Source organism: Scylla paramamosain, chromosome 1, assembly GCF_035594125.1.
Source record: "Scylla paramamosain isolate STU-SP2022 chromosome 1, ASM3559412v1, whole genome shotgun sequence".
Lineage (NCBI taxonomy): Eukaryota > Metazoa > Arthropoda > Malacostraca > Decapoda > Portunidae > Scylla > Scylla paramamosain.
This window is the reverse complement of record NC_087151.1, coordinates 32,763,417-32,790,192: the sequence shown is the minus strand read 5'-3', so window position 1 is coordinate 32,790,192 and position 26,776 is coordinate 32,763,417. Positions and strand designations below refer to the sequence as shown.

The 26,776-nt window shown below is 40.0% G+C and overlaps 1 protein-coding gene across 2 annotated transcripts in view; it reads left to right on the top strand.

Annotated features, from left to right (window-relative positions):
- The window catches only part of LOC135104230 (fatty acid hydroxylase domain-containing protein 2-like), a 30,334-nt gene extending 17,968 nt beyond the window's left edge, over positions 1-12,366 (top strand). Inside the window, exons 2-8 of one of the 2 annotated variants that reach the window (XM_064011382.1) lie at positions 8,517-8,614; positions 8,822-8,975; positions 9,353-9,456; positions 10,332-10,477; positions 10,989-11,170; positions 11,443-11,715; positions 11,869-12,366. In XM_064011382.1, the coding sequence (XP_063867452.1) occupies positions 8,830-8,975; positions 9,353-9,456; positions 10,332-10,477; positions 10,989-11,170; positions 11,443-11,715; positions 11,869-12,055 (1,038 nt within the window). In that variant the 5' untranslated portion in view covers positions 8,517-8,614; positions 8,822-8,829 and the 3' untranslated portion in view covers positions 12,056-12,366. Of the gene's footprint in view, positions 1-8,516; positions 8,632-8,821; positions 8,976-9,352; positions 9,457-10,331; positions 10,478-10,988; positions 11,171-11,442; positions 11,716-11,868 lie in introns of those variants that run through there. The other variant, XM_064011390.1, reaches the window with a different exon arrangement.
- The last annotated feature ends 14,410 nt before the right edge of the window (positions 12,367-26,776 follow it).

The following is a 26,776-nucleotide window of genomic DNA, read 5'->3' as shown; positions in this document are numbered from 1 at the left end:
TCTCTCTCTCTCTCTCTCTCTCTCTCTCTCTCTCTCTCTCTCTCTCTCTCTCTCTCTCTCTCTCTCTCTCTCTCTCTCTCTCTCTCTCTCTATATATATATATATATATATATTATGATTATCACAAAAAAAATAGTTATCGTAAGAATGTCATTTTTTAGAGTTTCTTTTACATGTACAACATATCCTTTTGTATTTTCTACTATATAGTTTCAATTGTAACATTTTGCATTTTCATTTATAATTTTAAAAATTTGTGGCCAAGTGTCTATCCCATATCCCTTTACAATACACAGTTTCTAATCTAACTTCCTTTTTCCTTACTTCAAATTTTAATAATATGCAGTATTTCAAACAACTGACCTTTAGTAGTGATTGTTATGGCCAAAGTTAATATCTGCACCTTATTATACTGACTGACTTCATTAAAAAAAAAAATTCCAAAGGTTGTGGGTCAAAGGCGATGTGAAAAGAAAAAAAGAAAATATCTTCATATCCGGTTACATGCTCCACCCTTCTTTCCTGGAAAGCATAATTCCCACCGCTCGGTATATGGTGTAGGGTCTCCATGGGTGTCACCGCTGCAGGCTCGTGACGTCCTATCCAGGAATAGCATAAGCTGAAGTATAAAATGTTTTATTTTTTTTCATGCACCTATACTACAAAGCAATAAGAGAAAGAAGAGAAAGAAAATCACTAGTATGACTGTACATTTTATTCTAAGGCCTTTTAATTTATGGTACGTAAACACGTTTTGGTTACTGATAGCAATACGTTTAGCTACTACTGACAGATAGATATTACCTTGCACTTTATCACAGTATCAATAACACGAACGTCTGCACTCTGGAGACCGCCATTTGCCTTGTAACACTGAACTTCAATATTTGGTGAGTGTATGAGAGAGAGAGAGAGAGAGAGAGAGAGAGAGAGAGAGAGAGAGAGAGAGAGAGAGAGAGAGAGAGAGAGGGGGGGGGGGTGAAGCTTGAAAATAACAAAATCACCACTACTTCAGCGTTGTTAAGTTTGGCGTGTCTTTCCTATTTGTTTTATAAGCTGTAGTTTTACAGTAGACAAGGAATTCTCGAAAAGTTCGTGTTTGTAATGCTTCGTTCCATGAGGAAGGCCCAAGCGTCGTAACGAAACTATTCAATTCGTGTCTTCTGGAAAACTCCTCAGCTGTACGTATCCTCTGTAAGAGTTCATAAGATAGAAAAACTTAACCTTGAAGTAGCGATTTTTCCCCTGTTTGCGCTACGAAATGAACGCTAACCAGACTTGATAACGAGATCTCAACAATTTCGTCTCTATCAAAAGCTATCAACAAAAAAACTGCAATTCACGTGGCAGGTCGGCGTGTACGTCAGCGGTGGTTTTGCTTGGGTTTGTTCACCGTTAGCGGAATTACCAGGAAAAGGGCGGCGGCTTTGTGCTTGTGACGTGGAAATGAGTGAGTGTTTGATCCTGGCGGTGCAGTAATGAGTCGGGACCGCCCGAGTCACCGCCGCCTCCCACCCAACAGCGACCCTGGCATCGGTAATTACTGCGGATCTGGCGTGTCACCTGCCTATTAACTAGTACGGAGATAATTGCTTCGTTATAGATATGTCGTCACCAGTTATCAGCCTCGGATTTTGTCTTGTGTTTAAATGTTGGTTATATTTTAATTGCTCGTGCGTCCCAGATTAACAATAAATAAGTATTTGGTTCATACATTTATTTTCAATGTATACTTGCTTTTTGTTAATATATTAGGTAAAAAAAAATCGCAATAATAAGATAAAATGACGGCAATGAAGAATACAGGCAAATATATGTACTGATACTATACACAAGTTTATATAGGCAAAAGGCAAAGGAAGTTTCTATAGACTAAATGTCGATCACGTTTCTATGACGGAAAATGTAAAGGAAGTTTCTATATCCGTAGGTAAATGGCACAGTAAAGAAAGTTTCCATAGACAAATGATAAAACAAATTTCTACGTATAGTAAAAAAAAAACTAAAGCAAATTTCTATAGAGAAAAGGTAATGCCAACCAGACAGTCGCTTTGCCAAACACCTTTAATCCCCTAGTCAAATTCCCTATACTCCCCAAGCGAGCCAAGATAACACGCGCCACGATCCACGACCCACCCCGTCCCGCTGCACCCCTGAGATACCCGCGTCCATAACAAATCAGGTGGGCGAGCGAGAGGTTCCACGTTGAGAGGCAAACATGGCGGTGTTACAAGACGTCTCGGTAAGCAGACAAGCCCTAGGGATCCGAGAGTTTGATGTAGTGATGCTTACACGACGAAATTGTGTCCCTTGGTACGATGCTCATTTGTCTGCTCTTCATCCTCATTGAGAGAAGGTGAAGAGAACGTATTCCAAAAGGGAGTTTAGTCGGTTTTCGTGGGTATTTAGACCATGTGTTCGGAGTTGTGGAGATCAGTGGGGGAGGTTTTGTGTTATGTTTAGGGATTGTGTTGTGGTGGTGATGGTGGTGGTGTTGGTAGTGGTGGTGGTAAGAGGTGTACATAGGTTGATGATGGTGATGAGGATAATTATGACAGTAATGATGATGATGATGATAATAATAATAATAATAATAATGATAATAATAATAATAATAATAAATCATTTTCATTATCATACTCATCATTATAATCCCGAAATACTTTATATCTGAATATTCTTTTCTTTTTTTTTTTTTTTTATTTGGTTATGGAATTCAGGCAGCACACATTTTTAGAATGATGGAAGTAATTTTTCTTCCTCTCTGATAAGTAGTTTTTTTTTTAATAATAACACTAATAATAATATAATGATGATGATGATAATAATAATAATAATAATAATAATGATAATAATAATAATAATAATAATAATAATAATAATAATAATAATAATAATAATAATAATTGTAGTAGTAGTAGTAGCAGTAGTAATCATGATAATAATATAGCACGAGTACTTACAATACACCATAATGTAGTAAATACGGAGAGCAGTAGCAGGAACAGAGTATACAGTGATGGATGAACGCCACATGTTGCAGACAATGCCAACTTGACCGGCAGCGTGTGTTGCTATTTAAATTGTGTCGTGGGGGAGGAAGCGTTAGAGAGAGAGAGAGAGAGAGAGAGAGAGAGAGAGAGAGAGAGAGAGAGAGAGAGAGAGAGAGAGAGAGAGAGAGAGAGAGAGAGAGAGAGAGAGAGAGAGAGAGAGAGAGATCTGGGCGACACTAGATGAATCTTTTGTTTCTATCACGATCTTGAGGTGAGAGAGGAAGAGCAGATCCGTAGATGAAGGTCACCATATCATTACGCAGTTATAAGCAAGGCGCCTGAGGTCTCAAGGTCATTGCTCAGTACATCGGAGTTTATTTAGCGAGCGTCATAGGCTGGGAAGGGGTGAGGCGCGGGCTGGAGTTGGTTTAGCTCAGCCTAGCCGTCAAGCCGTGGCAGGCATCGTCAACAATAGTAACTTTGTGTAGCCTCTCTCTTTCCCCCTCTCTCCCTTCCTTCCCAGTGGACTTAGTTCCCCTCCCTTAGCCCTTGAGTGACAAAGACGAGAGGCCATTCTTTCTTCTTAGGAGCCAAACTTTTGCCTCCTTTCAACGTCCTAAGAGACTTTAACTTTCCTGTGTGGTGTTGCCTTTCACTCGGCCCCGTGCGCCATTTCCTCTCCCCATCCATAAGTACGAGTTGTATGTATATGTGTTACATTGTTTGTTTCTCTCGTTGTTGACTGAAGCATTGAGTAAATATTTCCCTCACCTTTCACGTTTTGGAAGAATGTGACTGTGACTTTCTCCCATTTATCAAATTTATCCTCTGTATTTTTATTGATTTATTTTTCCTTATTCTAGTGTTTGCTGTTCTCACGCTAAGAAGTCCCAAGCCGCCGCGTCATGTAATCGTCTTTAACACCTCACCCCGTATTACAGACTAATGAACATCATGTTAAATTTTTCTTCTATTCATATCACTGAGGCATCGTGTCACGTGGTGAATATGTTAACGATGAGGGAAGGGAAGATTGCGTCACCACGGCTAACACCCAACAGCTGCTCTCCCTCCGTGGCGCAGGGAGACAGGTCGCTGTAAATGCAAGACTGTGCTAGAAGAGAGGAAGAGGAGTTCTGGTTGTCCAAAAGTTGTGGAAAAACTATTTCATGTAGAGAAAGGCAGGTGGCAGTGGCGGGTCGCGACACCTGTGGGTGCTGAAGGCTTTGTATATTGTATGGCATTTGAAAGGGCGCGGCTGTGTAAGTTATTTATGTAAGAGGAACGCTGGGATAGACAAATTTGTTTGTGGTCTTCTCTGTCATGCAGTCTTTAGGAAGGAGTTTATATATATATATATATATATATATATATATATATATATATATATATATATATATATATATATATATATATATATATATATATATATATATATATATATATATATATATATATATATATATATATATATATATATATATATATATATATATATATATATATATATATATATATATATATATACTCCTTCCCAAAGACTGCATGACAGATGACCACAAAAAAATGTGTGGTTATACAACAAAAGCAACAGCGAAATAGTAATACTGATAATAAATTCTCACTAGTACTGCCTCGAATAGCTTTAGACCAACACTATATCCTATCCGGAAGCCTGGACTGATATACGAGTACGTGTGCTTTACGAACCTTTTACTTCTCAAAGCGGACTATAAAGCTGTGACTCCGTGATGGTCTATATTTGATAATGAATTGTGTGCGGGGGCTGTTGTTTCGTTCTGGCATGCCGGTATCAAGGTTCACGAATTACTTTGTCTGGAGATCAATCCCTGCTGCACTCGCTCTGATAGCTGCCTGAAAGAAATGTAACACGAATGTGGCTCGAGGTAGTTTGGTTTGTGTTTATCCTTGTCAAGCGAAAAGAGTGACAGAATCAGTTTCTGAATAAACACGTAAATATAATATAAATAAGTTAATGTATATATGTTAATTAATTTAGTCATTTACTTATTTGTTTATTTAGTTCATCCCGTAAGACTTAAGAATCCTGTAAACTGATTAGAGTAAGTACGAAAAAATGGTGTCATACCACCAGCATGCGTAGATGGAACTGGGAAGGGGTGATTGAACGAGGCCAAACAGACGCAGGGTGGTGGTGTATGGTGCCCACGCGGTCATGCCAACCCATTGCACGTCTGTGACCGAGGATGACTGGCTTGTGATAACGTGATATAATATTGATAAAGATGAAAGTATCCCGTGAATGAATGTAGAGGCTTGACACTGTTACACAATACCGTCACATCGGCCGCTCATCTGCATCACTGATACCCTAATCTTGATACTAAGGTGTGTTTCGTTGCGTCATCCTTGGGAGATTAGCATTGCGTCACAACACAACGGTTCTTATAGACAGTCAACAACCCTAAGCTTCCACGAACTAGATCCGCCACCGTTTTAACTCACGTATCTGTCTCGTATGTGACTCCTAGCTGCACTTTGTCCTATCTTAACCCAGCCCTCGTACCCCAGAGACTAAACCACCCGCTCCTGTGATGTTTAGTGTCCCTACAAAAAAAAAAGGGGGTATAAGTAAAGAGAACTTTGTAAGGATCCCATAAAGCCTCACTGGTGTGGTGTTTGAGTGCATTAAACTACAAGACGAAGTGTTATTGTCTTCTTCCTCTGCGTATGAAAGCTTTGTATTTACATCCGTGGACTTATTTTTTTGTTTCCATCTTCATAATCGTAATGTTTGATTGCTAATCGAGGAAAATGTGTTATTTGCTACTGTGAAGTCATGGCTTTATATTTCTTTTTTTATGCCGAAATGATCCAGCAGAAGCTACAGAGAAAAATATAAAACAGAATAGCTAAAGAACCTAAAGGACTACGAAGGTGAATTGGCGCATTCTTTCCAAGCTGTGTAACGCTGAAGCAAGCCATTGTTGAAGCTATTGCGGATGGACTTCAGAATTCGATTGAAGAAACGGGTATTGCGAACCATAAAATTGGCGTGGGACCCGCCAGCACGGCCACAAACATGACGCACAGGTGTAGCAATGCACCTGGCGGAGAGCCGTCTGAGTCGCCCTTTGCAGTGGTTCATCTGTAGTCTGCATTTAAATGAACTCCCACTTGTGCGCGGGACTCATCAGCCTAACAGAAAGTGCAATTCAATGGAAAGGACCAACTGGTAAACCCTTGGCAACGTGCCAGTGTTTGCCACTTTCCTCTTGAGGAATGCAACGTAATGCTGACGACCACTCTCTTCTGGGCGAATTGCGTCGAGACCAAGCTTATCTTTAAAAATGATCAAATTGATGACTGTAGCTGCTGATATCACCGACGAAAGGAGCTTAGACAAATGTTGCAAAATAAATAGTCGTCTTGAAATAGCTAGGAACAACGGTCAGCTGTATGTCGTGGAGACTAACTGTATTCACTCGCACAGTGTTTGGCTCAGGATCAAGTGCCATCTAATAGACACAATACGCAAAACCTTTACACGGCAAATCACGTTGCGATGATTCCTATAACCAAGCAACATCCAGCAAAACTTTCACGTGGCGAGCACAACAGCTCACAAATACGCTCATTAACACATACTACATAACTACACACAAGGTCAGTTGTTACTTTGTGATAGAGAAAAACTGTTCTTCAGTTGCTAATAATAATAAGGATCTGCTCCATCCACTGCTTTCCTTTCTCACACCTTTCTTCCTTCATTTTTTTCTTACTTTCCCCTGTTCTCTCTTCCTTTGTACCAAGCAAGTTTTCTTATTGGTTGCCACGGTGTATTGACGCAGAACTTGACGCACTCGGCGGGACACAACCATTCTTAGTCAGTCAGACACGGGTAGTCACAAAGTTAGGTTAGGTTGTACTCGTGGTGATGTCTGCTCCATCCTGATATATAGCAGTGCATCCTCCTTTCTAACGTCATTACTTGCAAACGTCTGCACGAATCTCTGGTAAGGCGTCAGTACACATCCCCCTCAGCACACTCCCTAACTAAGACAACAATTTTTTGTGTGTCATGATTTCTGTTGACATGAGTGGCGGCCTTTGATAAGATTTTCTAACCTCTTGATACCTTAACATTTTTGTAACGTCGCACAAAAAAAATTACGTGAATTAGTTTCAAGTTTCGATATACTCGGTAATATTTTAAGATTTAGGCAAAGGTACATCTTTGGCTCAGATTCACAGTTTTGTTGATGTGTTGTATGAAAAGTAACAGAGGCCAACCACGGTGCTTTTCATCATGTAGTATTGCTTGGTGCACTAGACGCCTTCAGATGCAATACTTGGCTTTACCAGTGGTGTCCATGCAAGATAATTTCAAACAAAAACGTTTATCAAAGTCATAATTAAGCTGCTTGATTAACTACATTAGGTATTTGTGTAATTAGAGTACCAGAAAAAAAAATCTACAGTATAAAGGAAGATAAATGTGTAATCTACAATTATTATCAATTCAGTGGAGAATATGAATGCTTGTTGGTATGTGTGAAGGAAACTGTCACTCTACTAACAGATATTACACTGCTCATGCTGATACATTATGTGTACCGTTATGTCTCTCAAATCGTGCTTCTGTTTATCATGGATCACTGATCAAGCGGCACGTGGCTTAGTGCTGATCATTTCTTACCCTTGAAAGGAATCAGTTATATTGCTCTCTTTATATGCCGAATTGCGAATGTGTTGCCTTGAATAATGTCTTTAATAACTTGTATACAGTATGTGTGGTACATAAGTGAGGTGGGGTAAGTTTAGGAATTTTCCATCATATTATTACGTATCTCATGCACTTGAGAGGGGACGGGTGGCTAGAGGGCAATGCTCACACAGCAAGGGCCAAACTCTGATAAGTGATACGGGAAAACTGGCAGATATGTGCAACTGCTTGTACTGAATGACACTTTTTTTCTTAGATGATTATTCTCCATGTTAATGTTTTCCTAACTTGTGAGGCGAAAATAGATTATGCAACAAGGCTATTACATTTACATTTACTGAAAATATCTTCCTTGCTTCTACGGTACTGTTCACTTTCACAATCTCACCTATGACCTATATTTAAGATTTTTTTTTTCCTTCTTGCCTTTTCGCATACCATTTGGTTTATATACTCGCATATACTTGTATTCTAATCCTGGATAGTAAAGACTTGACGACAAAACGGACTTTCGAAGGTGCCACGCCATTTGGAGAGTCGTGTCCTTGTGTCGCCTTATCTATGAGGCATTTCCAATTTGAGTGGAGCCGGTTAATATGCTATCACTGGTCTGAAGTGGTGCTGTGAGATAGTACGCAAACTTTTCTAACCTTATGTATTATTAGTCTATAACATTTTCCCGCATAATTAATGTTTTAGTGACAAAAAATGAGCTGATAAATATCACAAAGTAAAAATTGGAAATATCTATCGCAAGGTGTGAAGGTGTGAATTTTGAGTTGGACGCGCCCCCAACCCTGTCTGAACCCGTACAGGTGGCAGTGGTGCCAGGGACAGCATATATAGAGGCGGGGGTGCATCACCAGGTCACTCGCACTCTTCAGAGGCAGTGGGACGAACACTTGCTTGGAAGGTAAGAATTACATTCAGGTAAGTTTGACTATATTTCCAAAGCTCCTTATGTAATTCAACTGGTAAAGTCATATGAGTTTAAATAATTCACATTTATAACAAGATATTAATGACTTACACACACACACACACACACACACACACCTTTTACTAATACGAAATAAATTAGTTGAAAGGAAATAAATAATGTATGTACCTTTTGTTCCAGAGAGGGACATGGGGAAACAAACAATGTCGAAAACTGGAATTTCCGTGAAGGGCGGCGTGGCCTCCATGAAGAGCCCGCGGACTGTGGCGATGGTAGCCGCTGCCGCCACCGTGGGACCCCTCCTCCTGTTGGCTTTCACCACCACCCTGACACAGTAAGTCATCATGTAAATAAATTCTTAAACTAGATGAGATGTTATGTAGGCATAATTGTACTCAAGACGATTAAACGATATCTTTAAAGAAAAAGGATGATGGTGTTCTCTAAGGAAGACACTGCGCCTCAGGACTTTCTTTGCACCATTTTGTGGCACATCAGAACACTGAGCGCTCGTACTTCCTCTTGAATGTTGCCAAAGAGATTTAATGAAATGAAAGTTTAATTTAATGTTATACATAGATAATAATAATGCGTTATATTAGTATTAACTAATAATACAACCCATGTTTGATATAAGAAGAAAATGTTTTCATGTTTCGAGGCTTTGACGTGTTTGTGATCCTTTCTACTCCTTCCATTTCTCGCATTCAGATCCCTGCAGCAGGCTTGGGGCGCCTCGGGGGTCTTCTGGCAGAGGCAATTCGATAAAGTGCTGGTCGCTGGAGGACACGACTTCATGAAACTCTTCGTCTTCGGTCAGTCCCAAGAGTCCTCAGAGTTTGTCATACATTAATTGTCGCAGTCAGGCGAGGGATGCAGTGGAAGCGGGGAGTAATTTACTAGACTTCTGGAGGTGTATAAATCTCGTTTAAGTATTGCAGTCGGTAACAATTTCCAAGATTGACCATTGCTCGCAGGGACTTGGAACAATAGGTACATTGATAAATAGATAACTAAACTAATGGTAATATAATGATAAATAACAGCGTTAATAATAATAATAATAATATTAATAATAATAATAATAATAATAATAATAATAATAATAATAATAATGATAATAATAATAATAATAATAATAATAATAATGTGATGATGATAATAATAATGTGATGATGATAATAATAATAATAATAATTATTATTATAATAATAATAATAATAATAATAATAATAATAATAATAATAATGTATAATCTATTATTATTATTATTATTATTATTATTATTATTATTATTATTATTATTATTATTATTATCATCATTACTATTATTATTATTATTATTATTAACAATGAAGATCCATATTCAATTAACTTCAATTGCTAATAAAATCATGCCCAATCCATTAACTTAACTCTCAGCAATATTTGTTACGTAATAATTCATGAACTACATTATAGGTTGTAGTATTTACCTTCCTGACCATTTATCTAATTGTTTGCCTAATTACATAACTCGTATAACCCACATTCATCATTACGCCATAGAGTAATAAGTAAACAGCAGACTGAGTTTACATTCTCGTTATGTTATGTATATTCAATGAGTAATAGTAGATTGAATGTCCTTTGTGCAATAAATCAACGAGTCTGTGATCGGAGGGCAGAGGGTAATATGATTGTGTTGCAGGCACGGCGACCATTGGCTACCTCATGTACTGGCTGCCCGGCGCCCTCTTCATACTGCTCGACCTTTGCCTTTGGCCTGAGGCAGTGCGCCAGTACAAGGTGCAGCCAGGGACCAACGAGCCTGTGTCCACCTGGTCCCTCATTAAGGTAAGTCCAACTTCCTGTCTACTTCAGTATTTCATCCTTTCCTGTGATTTGAGCTCATTCAAGAGGGAGGTTTGAAGCTACTTATCCTTAATTTTTTTTATAATCGTTCAGGCACCTCAGTGGACTTCTTTTTTTCTATCTGTCTCTCTTTTGTTAGTCTAGGACAGTGCCCTTCTTGCATAAAAAGGAGGAGCAAAATATCTTACTAGTTTTGCTGCAATGGTTATATCTTGTTAACCTTAAGAATACTAAAAAAAATAGACTTCATGGACATAGAAAAAAAAAAAGGATATGCGGAGGTTATTGATTTTGTGTTTCCTACGTTTTATAGATATTTTAAACTGTAGTATATATATATATATATATATATATATATATATATATATATATATATATATATATATATATATATATATATATATATATATATATATATATATATATATATATATATAAAAGGATTTTCATGTAATTTATCAACTTACTTATATTCATCTTCTTTCGCCGTTAGTGCCTGCTGGTGGTGAACTTCAACCACATCGTGCTGGGTTTGCCCTTCCTGTGGGGGTGCTACCACGTGATGGTGCTGAGGGGCGGGGACCTGACGCCTGTTCTCCCCTCCCTGCCGCGGGTCGTCTTTGATATTGTGGTGTCTCTGATACTGAAGGAGATTGTCTTCTATTATTTGCACAGGTCCGTCACTAAATATACGCAGGTTGTGGGGAGGTAGATAGATGTGTGCATTGTGTATTTTTATCCCATGAAGTACAGGAACCTAAAAGGTGTCCATATTAATTGTGTCATAACAGGCGACTACATACAGCTCACAGTGAGGAAGCAATAAAGCAAAAAGAGTTTCCTCTTTGTTTTACAACTAAATGAATAAAAATAACTAGAATATAGAATGGCACACGCTTTGTCACCAAAAGAAAAATCAACGTTTAATTTGATTCTTATGCTTTCAGGTTGTTCCACCACCGCCGCCTCTACAAATACATCCACAAGATCCACCACGAGTGGCAGAGTCCCGTGGCCGTGATGGCCGACTATGGCCACCCTCTGGAACACATCTTCGTCAACATGTTCCCTGTCCTGCTCGGTCCCCTGGTGCTCGGCTCCCACCTCGTTACCATCTGGCTGCTGGCGTCCCTGGCCTCCACCGGCACCATCCTCAACCACTGCGGCTACCACCTGCCCCTGTTCCCCTCGCCGGAGTTCCACGACTACCACCACCTCAAGTGAGTCAGTCTGCGTGTCTCTTAACGTTCTGTAGTGACTAACAGTCTTTGACTAACATATAATTCATGGAGTAGTTGATGCCTTTATAGCTAAACCTTTATTATCACAAAGCAGGAGTGCACTACTAACCACTAACACGATATTGCATGCAGATTTACCGAATGCTATGGCAACCTGGGCCTTCTGGACTATCTACACGGGACTGATCGTAAATTCCGACAGTCCGCCAACTTCCTGAGGCATCAGACCCTGTACGGCCTGAAGCCCCTCACGCAGACCTTCCCCGGGACCAAAACAGCGACTGCCAATGGCGTCAACGGCAAGATAAAGAAACACTAGTGATCATGCTAAGTCTTCACTCGCGCGGCAACTGGCACGCGAAAAATTCCAGTCATTGGGTGTTTTTTATAACGCTGAATTGAAGTATTTATTTATATTATAGTGATACAGTAAAATGAGTTTTATGTAACAGAATGAAAATGACGAAAAGGTAAAAATGCTGGGATATACTCGTATGCGCTAATATTTATTAAAATGTATTTTATGACACACACACACACACACACACACACACACACACACACACACACACACACACACACACACACACACACACACACACACACACACACACACACATACATGCAGACCATGTTTATTTATTGATTTATTTGCATATTCACGTATCCGTTTCATGATCGCAATACTCTGACGACACTGACCCGCCGCGGAAAATGTTTCGAATTAAATCATAGCACATTTATTTCGGTGCATGTTCATTTGTTTCGTGTGATGCTGATGTTTATTCGCGACGCAGCATTCGTGTTGCATACATTCCGTCACGTCACGGCTCGATCACATGTTAATTGGTTAAAGGTGACGAGGTGTAGGACTGATGCTGGTGTATGACGAAAATTATGATAAAGCAATATGTTCACGTACCACAAGTTTAATATTCCTGCTGAACGAAGTAGGATTTGTTTGAAGTAGCAACAGGGACTAGCAAAAACAGGAATAATAACACAAACAACTACGAAAACAACTACACAGCCACCTCAAGTAGATATAGCAGCAGAGACCAACAAAAACAGGGGCAACAATTTGAACAGCTACTGAAACAACCACACCAACAACAGCAGAAGCAGTAGCATAGACTACCAGGAGCAGAAACGCCAATACCAACACCAGCACCCACATACGAAAAACAACTACAGCAACACCACCAGTAGAAGTAGCAGCATAGACTATCAGAAAGCAGAAACACCAACATCAACATGAACACCAACAAACACCAGCACCCCACGTACGAAAAACAACTGCACAGCACCACCACCAAGGGAGCGCCGCGCCCCTCGACTCCTCCCAGGTGACGCAGGGATTACAGTGCGCTTCTCTATTTTTTCGTCAATAATGGAGAGGCTCAGCTCTTGGTGGCGCAGGCAAGCCGACCCGAGCCCCTAAGTTGTGCCGTAGCCGCTGTGATCTTGCCATTAGGGAGGCTGTATGATTTTAGGGTCGCGGGTTCACCTGGGCATTCCCGGGCCGTGAAAATGTTAATCCACCTTAATAAGCAGCGTCACCTTGGGAAAAGTAGAAGTACGTATGCTGCAAGACGTCGGGAATTTCAGTGCGTGTCGTGTGTGTGTGTGTGTGTGTGTGTGTGTGTGTGATTGGGTTTGGTCTGGTGTATGGTGTGGTATGGTGGCTTGTTTTGTCCTATGTTGTATGTTGTGTTGTGTTGTGCTGTGTATCTGTGATGTTGTATGATGTTGTGTGCTGTTGCATTGTGTTGTGTGTTATGATATGGTTTGGTATAATATGTTGTGTGTGTGTGTGTGTGTGTGTGTGTGTGTGTGTGTGTGTGTGTGTGTGTGTGGTTACGTTAAAGCATCACAAGACGATGCAAAAAAGAGACATTTCCCTAGGATAATAACAACTTTTACTCACTCACACATAGTACTGAAGGAAAGAAAAACAAGAATAAATCGTAACCGGAAGAAATGTATAACCTCAAGAGAGAGAGAGAGAGAGAGAGAGAGAGTATTCGTATATAAAGGACAAACTGTAGGGCGGGTGGTGGTAGGGTCGACATGCGTGGTAGGGAATATGAAAAGCAATATGGGAGACGTTCCGCTCCATCACTGATTCAGACAGAAGATATAGGTGGCCCCAGCCGAATTCTTATGGTCAATTTGTAACACCAGATATTTATTCCAAAGAGAGAAAAAGATGGAAAGGATGTAGAGGAGCGAACCGGGAGTAGAAACGGGTAGTAGGGGATAGTAGGAAGGGGAATCAAAGAGGATCCTAGTAGATAATGTAGCAGAAGGAAGGTAGATCAGGGAATACTTGGAGAAGGAATAACTACTGGGTTCATGTGAGAAGATTACCTTAAAAAGAAATCTTACGGATGATTGCGTATGAATGCTAAGAGTTGATGCGTTCTGTGTAAAATGAGAGAGAGAGAGAGAGAGAGAGAGAGAGAGAGAGAGAGAGAGAGAGAGAGAGAGAGAGAGAGAGAGAGAGAGAGAGAGAGAGAGAGAGAGAGAGAGAGAGAGAGAGAATGGTAGACGTCTTTATATTAATGTAGCTAGTCACCCTTGTATGACGATACATTTTTCTTCAGTTCTGTCACTCGTCTATGTGAAAGCAATAAAAAAATAATGACAACTACAACGCACTATTTTATTCAGCTTAAAATTACACGACTTAAAATTACGACTAAAAATGGAGGAGGAATTTTAATCGTATGAAGCTACGGACATGCCGATCCCACAATGTCATTCCTATTATTCCTGTAAATCTTGTCATCACCAAATTTTTATCAGTGGGACGCGGTGAAGTTGAGCACAGCACTGCCCGGGCCGCCATCCCGTCCCCTTCCCGCCTCATAACATAATCACATACTCCATTATGGTGTCTTAAGGCCATTTGCATTAATACTGTTGAATATGAATACGTGAATTGGCTGGCGGGTCCTCCTTTAAGCCTAATATTACTTTTTCTTCATAGTGACGAAAGTTTTACATACATTGTGATGGAGAAGACGAAGTGTGGTGATTTAATGTGTAAGGCATCGGTAAAATAGTGTTGACGGTAAGTGAAGTTATTTATGTGTGTGTGTGTGTGTGTGTGTGTGTGTGTGTGATTCTTTTCTCCCCTTTTGGGCGCATTACTCCAAATTTTCTGTAGTGTTTTGATAATTATTTGATAATTGTTCATGAAGGACGATTATTTGTGTCTTTGTGAGCCACAAGAACGAAAGACAAAAGATGTAAGTTGGTGGAATTTAATTATTTAGGAATAATTTTCGTGTATGGTGAGGCAGCGGTGGAAAAGTTCATGGTCTGATATCACCGTTGCCTTGGTTACAGAATGAAGCTGAAGAGAAAAAAATATCAACTATCTTTCTGCTATTTGTAGGAAAAACTTCATTATTCCTGAAGTTAATTTTTCCTTTGATATCTTTATTACCAATAACTCATTCTTCTCTAAAGCATTCCGGAATTTTACAGTATAACTCTTTTCGTGATGTTAAGGTTCTTTCAATCACCATTATTTTCTATCATCCAAGCAATATCGGTCTATTTGTCATAAACGAGGCCTTCCGCAGTGTTCTAGCTCAGTGATAGTCAACCTGGGTGCTTGGTGCACCACAGGGTGCATGAATTTTTTTTAAAGGATACGTGGAAATAATGACCTACATGGAAGAGTGCATGACATGACCAGTGTTAACAAGAGTGCACAGTGGGGAATTATGTCTTAGGAAGAAATTAGCGTGTCAGGTAAGAACTTTGTTTAAACTGAGATTGAAGTATTAGAAAATTATGTATTATATTAATACTGTACTTTACACTCAGACGGAACCCGCGGCTCACGGGTTTGAAACATGACATTCTGTTTTATGTTATATTTATCACCTACATAACAATTATTTAGGACGGAGTATTTACTTTTTATGTTTCAAATAGAGACCTGATATATATATATATATATATATATATATATATATATATATATATATATATATATATATATATATATATATATATATATATATATATATATATATATATATATATATATATATATATATATAATTTTTTTTTCCTAAAAAAGAATTAAGAATTTTTTTTTTTAGTTAATCGTCCCATGCACTAGGGTAGAACTACTCAAAAGCTCCGGAGAAATTGCATGCACTTAAAAAGGTAGAGAACCACTGTTCTAGATGTTTATTATTGAACTATGGAATCAAGGAGACTCAACCAGTTTTTTTTTTTTTTCAATTACTGAATAATTATTACTAACATAATATATTAATACCCCGCTAGCAGAATAATAATAGTTGCATAATCTTCTTTACCACATATTCAAGATATCAAGGCGGGATACCGGTCACAGTGTGAAATAAAAGAATACCTGTGTCATGGCACCCATATTTAGTAAGCGCTAGGATAGGCGGTGGCGTTCCTGGAGGAGGAGAGGGCCGACGGAGATGGCTGGCCGTCCGTTCAACATGAATAATTGAGTACAAAATCCGTGTCGAGGGAAGTGGGGGAGCATTTTTCCCTGAACCATTACCAGCAGTGAACACGGCAGTAAATTATTCGACACTTAGTGGTGGTCGTGCCTCTGGGTGAAGGGTGCTGTTAATATCTGTAAAGACACACTGACCAACTCTGAGGGAAAGGGAAAGTCAAACACACCAGACGCAGCATTAAACACCCTTTGTCTCTTGCTATAACCTTTGCCTCCGATAACCTCCAGAACACCCACGTACGTACATGTTCTTCCCTCCCCTTCCTTGATGGTTAACGCTGGTGGGATGCCATTCGTTTTGGTATCCTGGGAAGGAGATATCCGCATCCCTCCTCCCACACCATCACTGCATCTTGTCGCTCCCACGTTGTCCGCCTCGCGTGTCCTCCAGGTAATGGAATACACTTCACCTGCCTCCCGATGGTAGTGTTACTTGTGGAAGTGCTTCTCTTCGTCTTCACTCTAAAGACTGTTGATGTAAACTTTTCTTTTAAAAGAGAGAGAGAGAGAGAGAGAGAGAGAGAGAGCACTTGCAAGCAAGGTATTTTTTCTCTTCGGCTGGTGTTTATACAATTAATCACTGGTACAACTTTAGCATTAACTGTTGTATATATTACTGATGGAAGTATCACTTCTGAACTTTAGCATACAATAATTGACGCAAGTACGAGTATCACTCCACCTTCCATATTAATAGAGTAAATATGATACTGTGTGCAGGATTTGTTTTAGAAGGGTAGCACTCGAGCTACACACACACACACACACACACACACACACACACACACACACACACACACACAGACACAGACACACAGACACCATCACTACTACTTAAACAACATTGACAACTAAAACTACTATAACAACATTTACAACTAAAACTACTACTATTATACTACTACTTGACAACTAAAACTACTAAAACAACATTTACAACTAAAACTACTACTATTACTACTACTACCACCAATATTACTATTTGTACAACAACTACTACTACTACTACTACTACAACAATAACAGCAGCAGCAACAGCACCACCACCACCACCACCACCACCACCACCACTATCACCGCCATCACCATCACCACCACGACCACCATCACCACCATCACCACCATCGCTATCTCCACCACCACCATCACTATCACCACCACCACCACCACTACCACCACCACCACCAACAACAACAACAACAACGACAACGACAACGAAAACAACAATAACAACAACAATAATAATCAGACTAGGTGCATAGGTCGAAGTACACCGTCAGTCCGGGAACCCTCTAGTTTTGTCTTCCATTGACGGCTTGCTGGGCAGTAATGCATTATTGTGCAACTGAAATATGTCCCTCGTGTGTGCGTATGACCAGGGTGATACAAATAAAATCTTCCGGATCAATACTCAGGACAAGGCAAAAAATAATGAGTTTAAGTTTGAGTTAGGTTAAGAAAACGATAAAAAAAAAAAGTAAGAGGAAGCTTGCTCTCAGTGGTAGATGAATGGAATAGACTAAGTAATCAGGCTGCTATGCCGAATCAATAGGAAGCTTTAATGGAAAGAAATGAATATTAGACTCTTTTTTTTTTTTAATGAGGCCTTATGGAAGGCGGTATGTGGCACGGACTCTGTTTTATGACCGAACGATAAGTGTAAGAAATGAGCAACAGCAGCAGCAATTGTGGTAGTAGTAGTAGTAGTAGTAGTAGTAGTAGTAGTAGTAGTGGTGGTGGTAGTAGTAGCAGTAGCAGCAGAAAAGCGGCAACGCCATGCCTGACAACCTGACAAGATAAGAATGTGTTCCAGCTACTATAACGCACTCGAGATATAATAATATTGATCTTTTTTTTCCTGCATATCTTACTAATATATATATATATATATATATATATATATATATATATATATATATATATATATATATATATATATATATATATATATATATATATATATATATATATATATATATATAAACACACACACACACACACACACACACACACACACACACGCTACATAGTTTTAGGAGTCGTCAACAAGGGAGGATGTGCAGTAGTGGCGTTCAGGTGCGGCGGCGCGAGGCGTCGAGAGGGATGATGGAGGGTGGCACACCTGCCCACCAGACACATATTTCTTGTTCAGCCTTTCCTCAAAGTCTGGCTAGCGCTTGTTAGCAGCAGAATGTACCAATATATCAGGAATGTTTATTAGACCACCTTTCTCCTTCTTGTCTTCATACCTATACTCCTTCACCTCCTGTCTCTCTTTGATCCCCCTCACCTATCACCCTGTGCTCCTCCGTCACTCACCGGCCGGGCAGGGGTCGTCATCAGCTTCCTATTCAAAGGTTCCCTGCTCCCGAAAGTTTGGCGGCAAATTTGCTGCTACAAATTGCCTTGTTTGGTGGAACATGGGGTGAAGACGAGGTAGGAAAAGAGAGGGTAGGGAGGGAAGGAGGGAGAGAAGCAGGTTAGAAGACGGCACGCTGGAGACACGCGCTGCGGCGACGAGGTATTTCGCGCGTTTCTGTGAATAATGAAGGAGGAAAGGCCTCCAGATAGAAATCACTTCGTATACTTTTTTTCGCGTTAAGACGAAGATAGGAAAAATAGATTGTTTTCATTCTTGTAATACGATGATAATCGTCATTTAGTTGATGCTGAGAGAGGGAGATAAATAGATAAATAGATAGATAGATAGATAGATAGAGAGAGAGAGAGAGAGAGAGAGAGAGAGAGAGAGAGAGAGAGAGAGAGAGAGAGAGAGAGAGAGAGAGAGAGCGAGAGAGAGAGAGAGACTAAAATGAACACTCTTCTTAATACTGTTAGAAAAAGAACGAGAAAAGAATGGAAAATCGTGCTCGTAAGCAGGTCTTCTTTTTCGTAGAGCTGACAGCAGGCTGACGGTTGGGTGACGTGATGGCAGCTCAGGGCAGGCCAACGAAACCAGGGCAGACGGGACGGAAATAGAGACACAAGCTCAGGAAAACTGCCAGGACGGACTTCAAAGATGATTGGAGGAAGTTGTGAGAATCCTTTGTCCTGTAGCAGTGGTGATGATGATGATGGTGATGATGATGGTGGTGATGGTGGTGGCAATGACGAATACGATGAGCAGTAGAAGGAGCAGCGAGGGGAAGGGGAAGAAGAAGGGAAAGATCTTAACCGTGCTTTTGATTCTCTCTCTCTCTCTCTCTCTCTCTCTCTCTCTCTCTCTCTCTCTCTCTCTCTCTCTCTCTCTCTCTCTCTCTCTCTCTCTCTCTCTCTCTCTCTCTCTCTCTCTCTCTCTCTCAACATCTTACATTCTCTTCTCTTGTCTGTTGCCTCTGCTTACCACCACCACACCACCACCACCACTACCACTAGTGCCTTCAGCGATACACAACAACAAATTAACATACAGGCAACGTATCCATAATTCACGTATCCTCCAGACGACTTGGACAACTTGCCTTGACGAGTGGCGGGCCTGCAGGGGGAAAGAACGAAGGCACGGAGTCGGGGAAGAAAAACAGGGTCAACTTCTCGATCCCTCTTCATATTCAAGGGTTGCTGCATTGTGTACTCGTGGAATTGTCTGCAGTGAGATGAACCGATCCTCTGCTTGTACTTGTATGTCAGGCTGTTGAAGGGAGGAAGCATGCATGATAAGACACAGATATCCTAAGGTACATGCATTAGTATAGGTAGTGACGTAAGTATGATAGTAACGCCAGAGTGGTATGTTGAATGGAAATAGAATCGGTAAGTAGGTTGTTAGTGCCACTTGTATGAGATGATGAATAGAGTAGACTCAGTAATCAGGTTGTTAGTGCTGAGTCATTAGGAAACTTTAAAAGATGATTAGACAGGTATAATTGATGGGGTGGTTAGAATTATATCCACCCCATCTATGGTACCTGTCTAATCATCTTTTATAATCTATACGGGGCTGCCACTTGAAGATCTTATCACCCCTTGCAGCTCCCATATTTTCTTATGTTCTTATGCTATTTAATTTTTGTCTGCGTTCCTCCCAGCGTCCCATCACATGCACTGCCCCCCGGCCTGGCCCTTACCTCGATTTACCGTCATGTTGCGTTGCCCGTGTGATGGCCATGCTTGCAGTGCTGTGGAGGGAGCGGCTTCCTAAGTTTCAGCTCCTCTCGCCTCGTGCTAACTAACCTCTACAATATATTACTTGAGACATTTTGCCGGCATGTACTGGGGACCTTTACGAGACTCGAACTCCATGCCTCTTTTAATGCATAAGGTATAGGTACCGAAGAAAACTTAGTAGTCTTCATTTTTTTTATTTTTATTCTCTTTCCCTTGAAATGTGAAAAGTTGGTGAAGAGAAATCAATGCGGGCCATGTCACTTGTGTGCTGCTTTTATTCCTGCGCTACAGGATACGAATCTGGTTTCGTGGCAGTAACTGGAAAATATTTGCCTTTTCTACTCGGTATTCTTCATTTCCCTCCCCCACAAGCCTGCCCCCAAAGCTCCATTTTCAGCCCTTAATTCACATTCGCATCCAGTGAGTGCTACCTTTCCATCTCTATCTGGTCTCTTTTCTTTTCGTTCACTTCTCCCTCGTGTGCAGCATCTGTCTCTTTCCCTCCCCTCTCTGAACGCCGCGCGCTCCCCAACATCCTCTTCATCTTCACTAAAATTCTTCTGCCCGGGGCTCACTTGAACCTGCGTTATGTTCGTCCCTCCCTCGGGTTTTCCATTATGGCTTGAGGGAGAGAATTTATCCGTGGAGGGCGGTGGTGCGATGCGGTGCAGGGGGCGGCGGTCACCGTGGCGGCCCGGCACAGATTGAGGTGTCCCTCTTCTCTAGGATGGGACCTTAATAAATTAATTTACTATAATTTGTAGTTATTATAGTACTGGTAACTAAATGCAGATAATGATAGTGGTAGGGTTATTTGCAGTAGCATTAGTGGTGGAAGAATTATTATCATTATTATTTTTATTATTATTATTATTATTATTAGTAGTAGTAGTAGTAGTAGTTGTAGTAGTAGTTGTAGTAGTAGTAGTAGAAGTAGTAGTAGTATAGCAGTAGTAGTAGTTGTAGTTATAGTAATAGTAGGTAGTATTAGAAATGATTGAAAAATAGTAATAATAATAATAATAATAATAATAATAATAATAATAATAATAATAATTAATGCAATTATAGCCATGATATCTCTCACAATGAAAACAGCAACAACAACAGCAGTACCGACAAGAACACTCATCCCACACCATCACTCTTTCCTATGAAGCGTCTCTCCCAACCATCTGTGTGTGCATTCTTAACCTGCTGCGGTCCTGCAACCATCCCGTGATGCCTCCGCTATGTCCTCCCCGCCCCTCTGGACTCCTCCCCAACCTTCCTTGCTCCTTCCTGCTCCTCTCCGTCAGCCCCTTAGCGCTCTACTCTTCCCGTCCCCGCTCCCTCCTGCCCCGCGTGGAAAAGCACCGCTTCCAACCGCTTGGTCCTCTGCTGTGTCATTCGAATATTCATTTATTTTTTTATTGTTATTGACCAGTTTATCGTTAATGAGTTTGTTTAAAGATGATAATGCTAATTTCTTCTCATTATTATTATTATTATTATTATTATTATTATTATTATTATTATTATTATTATTATTATTTTCCTGCACGTTCTTTTAATGCTTTTTTTTTTTTTTGTTATGTTTTTGGCTTTTATTTTGTAGTTTTCATTTTTCCTCTCCCTCGCCCATGCCTCCTCCTCTACACCCTCCAGCTGGCTCGCCTCCTCACATTTGGTATCGTTGATTAAATTTTGTTTGTAAAGCGAAAGCGTGTGATACACATTTTTTTTTTATTTAATTTAATTTTGCCTGCCCCCTCTTTTTGATGTAATATGTAATGGAAAATATGTAATGGAAAACATGAAATAGCGAGAGTGGAAGGAAGAGCGACAGAGACAAATGAGTAAAGAATGAAAGTAATTGTAGAGACAGGAATAGCAACGAAAGTATAAAAATACCACTGAGAGAAAGAAGAAAAATCACATGTACTTAGATTGAAAAGCGAAAAAAATTTCAATCTCAAAATTTTTATCTGATAATAGGGATATGTTCCTTACTTAAAGAACCATTGTACATATGTAAAATATTCTTTTGAATTCTTAGGAGTGGTGCGTAGATAATAGCCATATTTGACTTAAAAAAAAAATAAATAAATAAATGAAGACAAAAAAAAAAACACTATCGGTTGATATATACTTTTTATATCAATATTATTTTTTCTGTGTTTCATGATTTAATCACTTATAACTTAAGAGTAAAGTTTCTAACAGCATTTTTTTTTAATTCAAATTTTAAAAAAATAAGTGAAAAGATGTTCAATCTCAAAATATTTATCTGATTTTTTTTTTTTTTTTTTTATGTAGGAAGAACACTGGCCAAGGGCAACAAAAGTCTAATAAAAAAAATGCCCACTAAAATGCCAGTCCCATAAAAGGGTCAAAGCAGTGGTCAAAAATTGGTGGATAAGTGTCTTGAAACCTCCCTCTTGAAGGAATTCAAGTCATAGGAAGGTGGAAATACAGAAGCAGGCAGGGAGTTCCAGAGTTTACCAGAGAAAGGGATGAATGACTGAAAATACTGGTTAACTCTTGCGTTAGAGAGATGGACAGAATAGGGGTGAGAGAAAGAAGTAAGTCTTGTGCAGCGAGGCCGCGGAAGGAGGGGAGGCATGCAGTTAGCAAGATCAGAAGAGCAGTTAGCATGAAAATAGCGTTAGAAGACAGCTAGATATGCAACATTGCGGCGGTGAGAGAGAGGCTGAAGACAGTCAGTTAGAGGAGAGGAGTTGATGAGATGAAAAGCTTTTGATTCCACCGTGTCTAGAAGAGCAGTATGAGTGGAACCCCGCCAGACATGTGAAGCATACTCCATACATGGACGGATAAGGCCCTTGTACAGAGTTAGCAGCTGGAGGGGGGGGTGAGAAAAACTGGCGGAGACGTCTCAGAACACCTAACTTCATAGAAGCTGTTTTAGCTAGAGATGAGATGTGAAGTTTCCGGTTCAGATTATAAGTAAAGGACAGACCGAGGATGTTCAGTGTAGAAGAGGGGATAGTTGTCTGGAAGGTTGTGTCGAGTTGATAGATGGAGGAACTGAGTTTTTGAGGTATTGAACAATACCAAGTTTGCTCTGCCCCAATCAGAAATTTTAGAAAGATCAGAAGTCAGGCGTTCTGTGGCTTCCCTGCGTGATATGTTTACCTCCTGAAGGGTTGGACGTCTATGAAAAGACGTGGGAAAGTGCAGGGTGGTATCATCAGCATAGGAGTGGATAGGACAAGAAGTTTGGTTTAGAAGATCATTAATGAATAATAAGAGAGTGAGTGACAGGACAGAACCCTGAGGAACACCACTGTTAATAGATTTAGGAGAAGAACAGTGACCGTCTACCACAGCAGCAATAGAACGGTCAGAAAGGAAACTTGAGATGAAGTTACAGAGAGAAGGATAGAAACCGTAGGAGGGTAGTTTGGAAATCAAAGCTTTGTGCCAGACTCTATCAAAAGCTTTTGATATGTCCAAGGCAACAGCAAAAGTTTCACCAAAATCTCTAAAAGAGGATGACCAAGACTCAGTAAGGAAAGCCAGAAGATCACCAGTAGAGCGGCCTTGAAGGAACCCATACTGGCGATCAGATAGAAGGTTGTGAAGTGATAGATGTTTAAGAATCTTCCTGTTGAGGATAGATTCAAAAACTTTCGATAGGCAGGAAATTAAAGCAATAGGACGGTAGTTTGAGGGATTAGAACGGTCACCCTTTTTAGGAACAGGTTGAATGTAGGCAAACTTCCAGCAAGAAGGAAAGGTAGATGTTGACAGACAGAGCTGAAAGAGTTTGACTAGGCAAGGTGCAAGCACGGAGGCACAGTTTCGGAGAACAATAGGAGGGACCCTATCAGGTCCATAAGCCTTCCGAGGGTTTAGGCCAGCAAGGGCATGGAAAACATCATTGCGAAGAATTTTAATAGGTGGCATGAAGTAGTCAGAGGGTGGAGGAGAGGGAGGAACAAGCCCAGAATCGTCCAAGGTAGAGTTTTTAGCAAAGGTTTGAGCAAAGATAATAGAGATATGCTACTTACCTATGATAATAGGGATATGTTACTTACCTAAAGAAGAATCCTTCTATTTTTTTAATTATAAGGAGTGATGCGTAGATAATGAGTATATTTTACTTAAGAAAAAAAAAAAACATGCACATTTTGTCGATTGATATATAGGCTACGTTTTACGAGTATATCATTACTCTTCTACTTTTCATGATTTAGTCATCTGTAATCTTAGAGGAACATGTTTGATCGCATTTTTTTTTGTACCTTAATAAAAAAAAAATTCACATGCACTTAAACTGAAAAAAGAAAAATTTTCAATCTCAACATCTTTATCTCATGACAGGGGTGTGCTCTTTATTTGAGGGGGGAAGATAAAAAAAAAAAAAATGTTTGCTCGCATTTCACTAAGTAACACACGTCACTTACTCCGTTAGATGTCATGCACCAAACTTATATACATGAACATGCTTTCCTACCTACCTGTTTGCCTAGTACCTTCCCCCTTCCCCTTCCCTCTTGGCCTACGCTCCCTCTTTTTTTCCCCGCCGCTCACTGCTTCCACTTCTCTCTGTTTTAGGATCGTCTGTTCCCCACGAAAGAGTTCACCGTATATTTTCTGCAGCAGTTTGTGTCAGATTCAGTGGCTCACTAAAAGACGCTTTATGATATTGTTTTCCCAATAACTAGATTTACGGGAAGATAAAACAGTAAATTAAGAAGCAGTTAGTATCGGAGGGAAAGGAAAAACACTCGGTGAGCCGACCTGGAGAGGTAATAATAGAATCTGGAGAATATTATTGACTCATGGATTAGCAGCGGTACAGTGAGTGTGGGTCAGTGGGTCTCTTGAAATAGTGAGTGTGTGATAAGCTGGAGAGTGGATGAAAGGACCTCATACCATGTCAGGTGGGATCAGGTCAGGTCAGGTCAGGTCACCATAGTAATCGTCAAGTCCCGTTTGAGTCTTTCGGTTGGCGTGAGCGATGGTTATGCTGGTGTGTCTCATAAGGAGGCTTGTGCTGATCTGCTCCTCCTTGATCGTCTTTCTGGAGAATGTACGATGGATTTTTGTTTATTATTTGCCCTGATGTCATCGTTGATGTTTTAGTAATTGTATCATGTAGCACGACAAGTACTATTTTCCGATCCTCAACGGGTTTCAGTTTTTCAATCACATAATTTCGCAAAACAATCATCGTTTGTAAATTTCCTACCAACGATGGATTTTATTCCGTGCCTTGCCTTGAATTACTGTTTGCGGTTCATGAACTCTGTGTGTGTGTGTGTGTGTGTGTGTGTGTGTGTGTGTGTGTGTTCCATGTCATCGGACACGTAGTACTTTCCAATCTTCAACGACTCTCAGTTTTTCAGTCACACAATTACGCACTTTCCAGCAAAACAATGGGAGTTTGTGAATTTCGCAGCACCGTGACTTATAATGTTTGTTCATCTGTTTGGAGGCCAATTTATACGTATTTGAGAAAGTTGTAGTTTAGTCTGACAGTCGGTCATCTGAAATACCATTGTGATGTGACCTATCAGGTTTAACCAAGATTCGACGTAAACTGGTGAAATTATTGAATGAAATGACACAAACACACACACACACACACACACACACACACACACACACACACACACACACACACACACACACACACACATGTATAGAGAATACTTTGCCACACTGTACCAATCTCTCTCTCTCTCTCTCTCTCTCTCTCTCTCTCTCTCTCTCTCTCTCTCTCTCTCTCTCTCTCTCTCTCTCTCTCGTCGGATTAGTTGCGAGGGGCGAGTCTTAAAAAAAAGGTGCAGGAAATTCAGAAATTGTACTTTTCGTCCTTTTCTTTATTTTAGTTTTACAGTAAGAGATTGTCACTCAAACTCTGCGATGTCAGCTTTAAAACAACAAAAAGTCGTGTTTATCCCTCTGAACTGTCTGAGTCGATGATTGGTTACTTATGCTTGTATTCTTAATGGCTCTGTATTCTCACTAGAGTTATTTTTAAGGCCTACATAGATGATTTTTTTTTTTCACATATATATTTTTCTGGTTCTTATGAGTGTAAATCCCACTGATGATGCAGCATTGTAGCATCCTTGTTGAACGATCCCAAGAATCATGAAAAACCCTTGAAAAATAAATAGATATGTAGATAGATAGATGACTTTTTTGTCAGTTCGTTGTAGAATATAGACAAATTTAAATTATTTTTGGTTGGAGCGCCACAGAACAATAAATGACAAAAAAAAAAAGGAAGACTATTTTACACTATCACAGTAAAATCTCGCTATCACATAAAATCACAGATAGAGATGGTGTGCAACACTCTAGATTCTGTTTAAAGTTGTCGAGATAAAACGCAGAAATGTTTGAGAATACAGTCCTTCCTCTCTTAAAGATCTGTGTGCTTGAACATTCATTGGC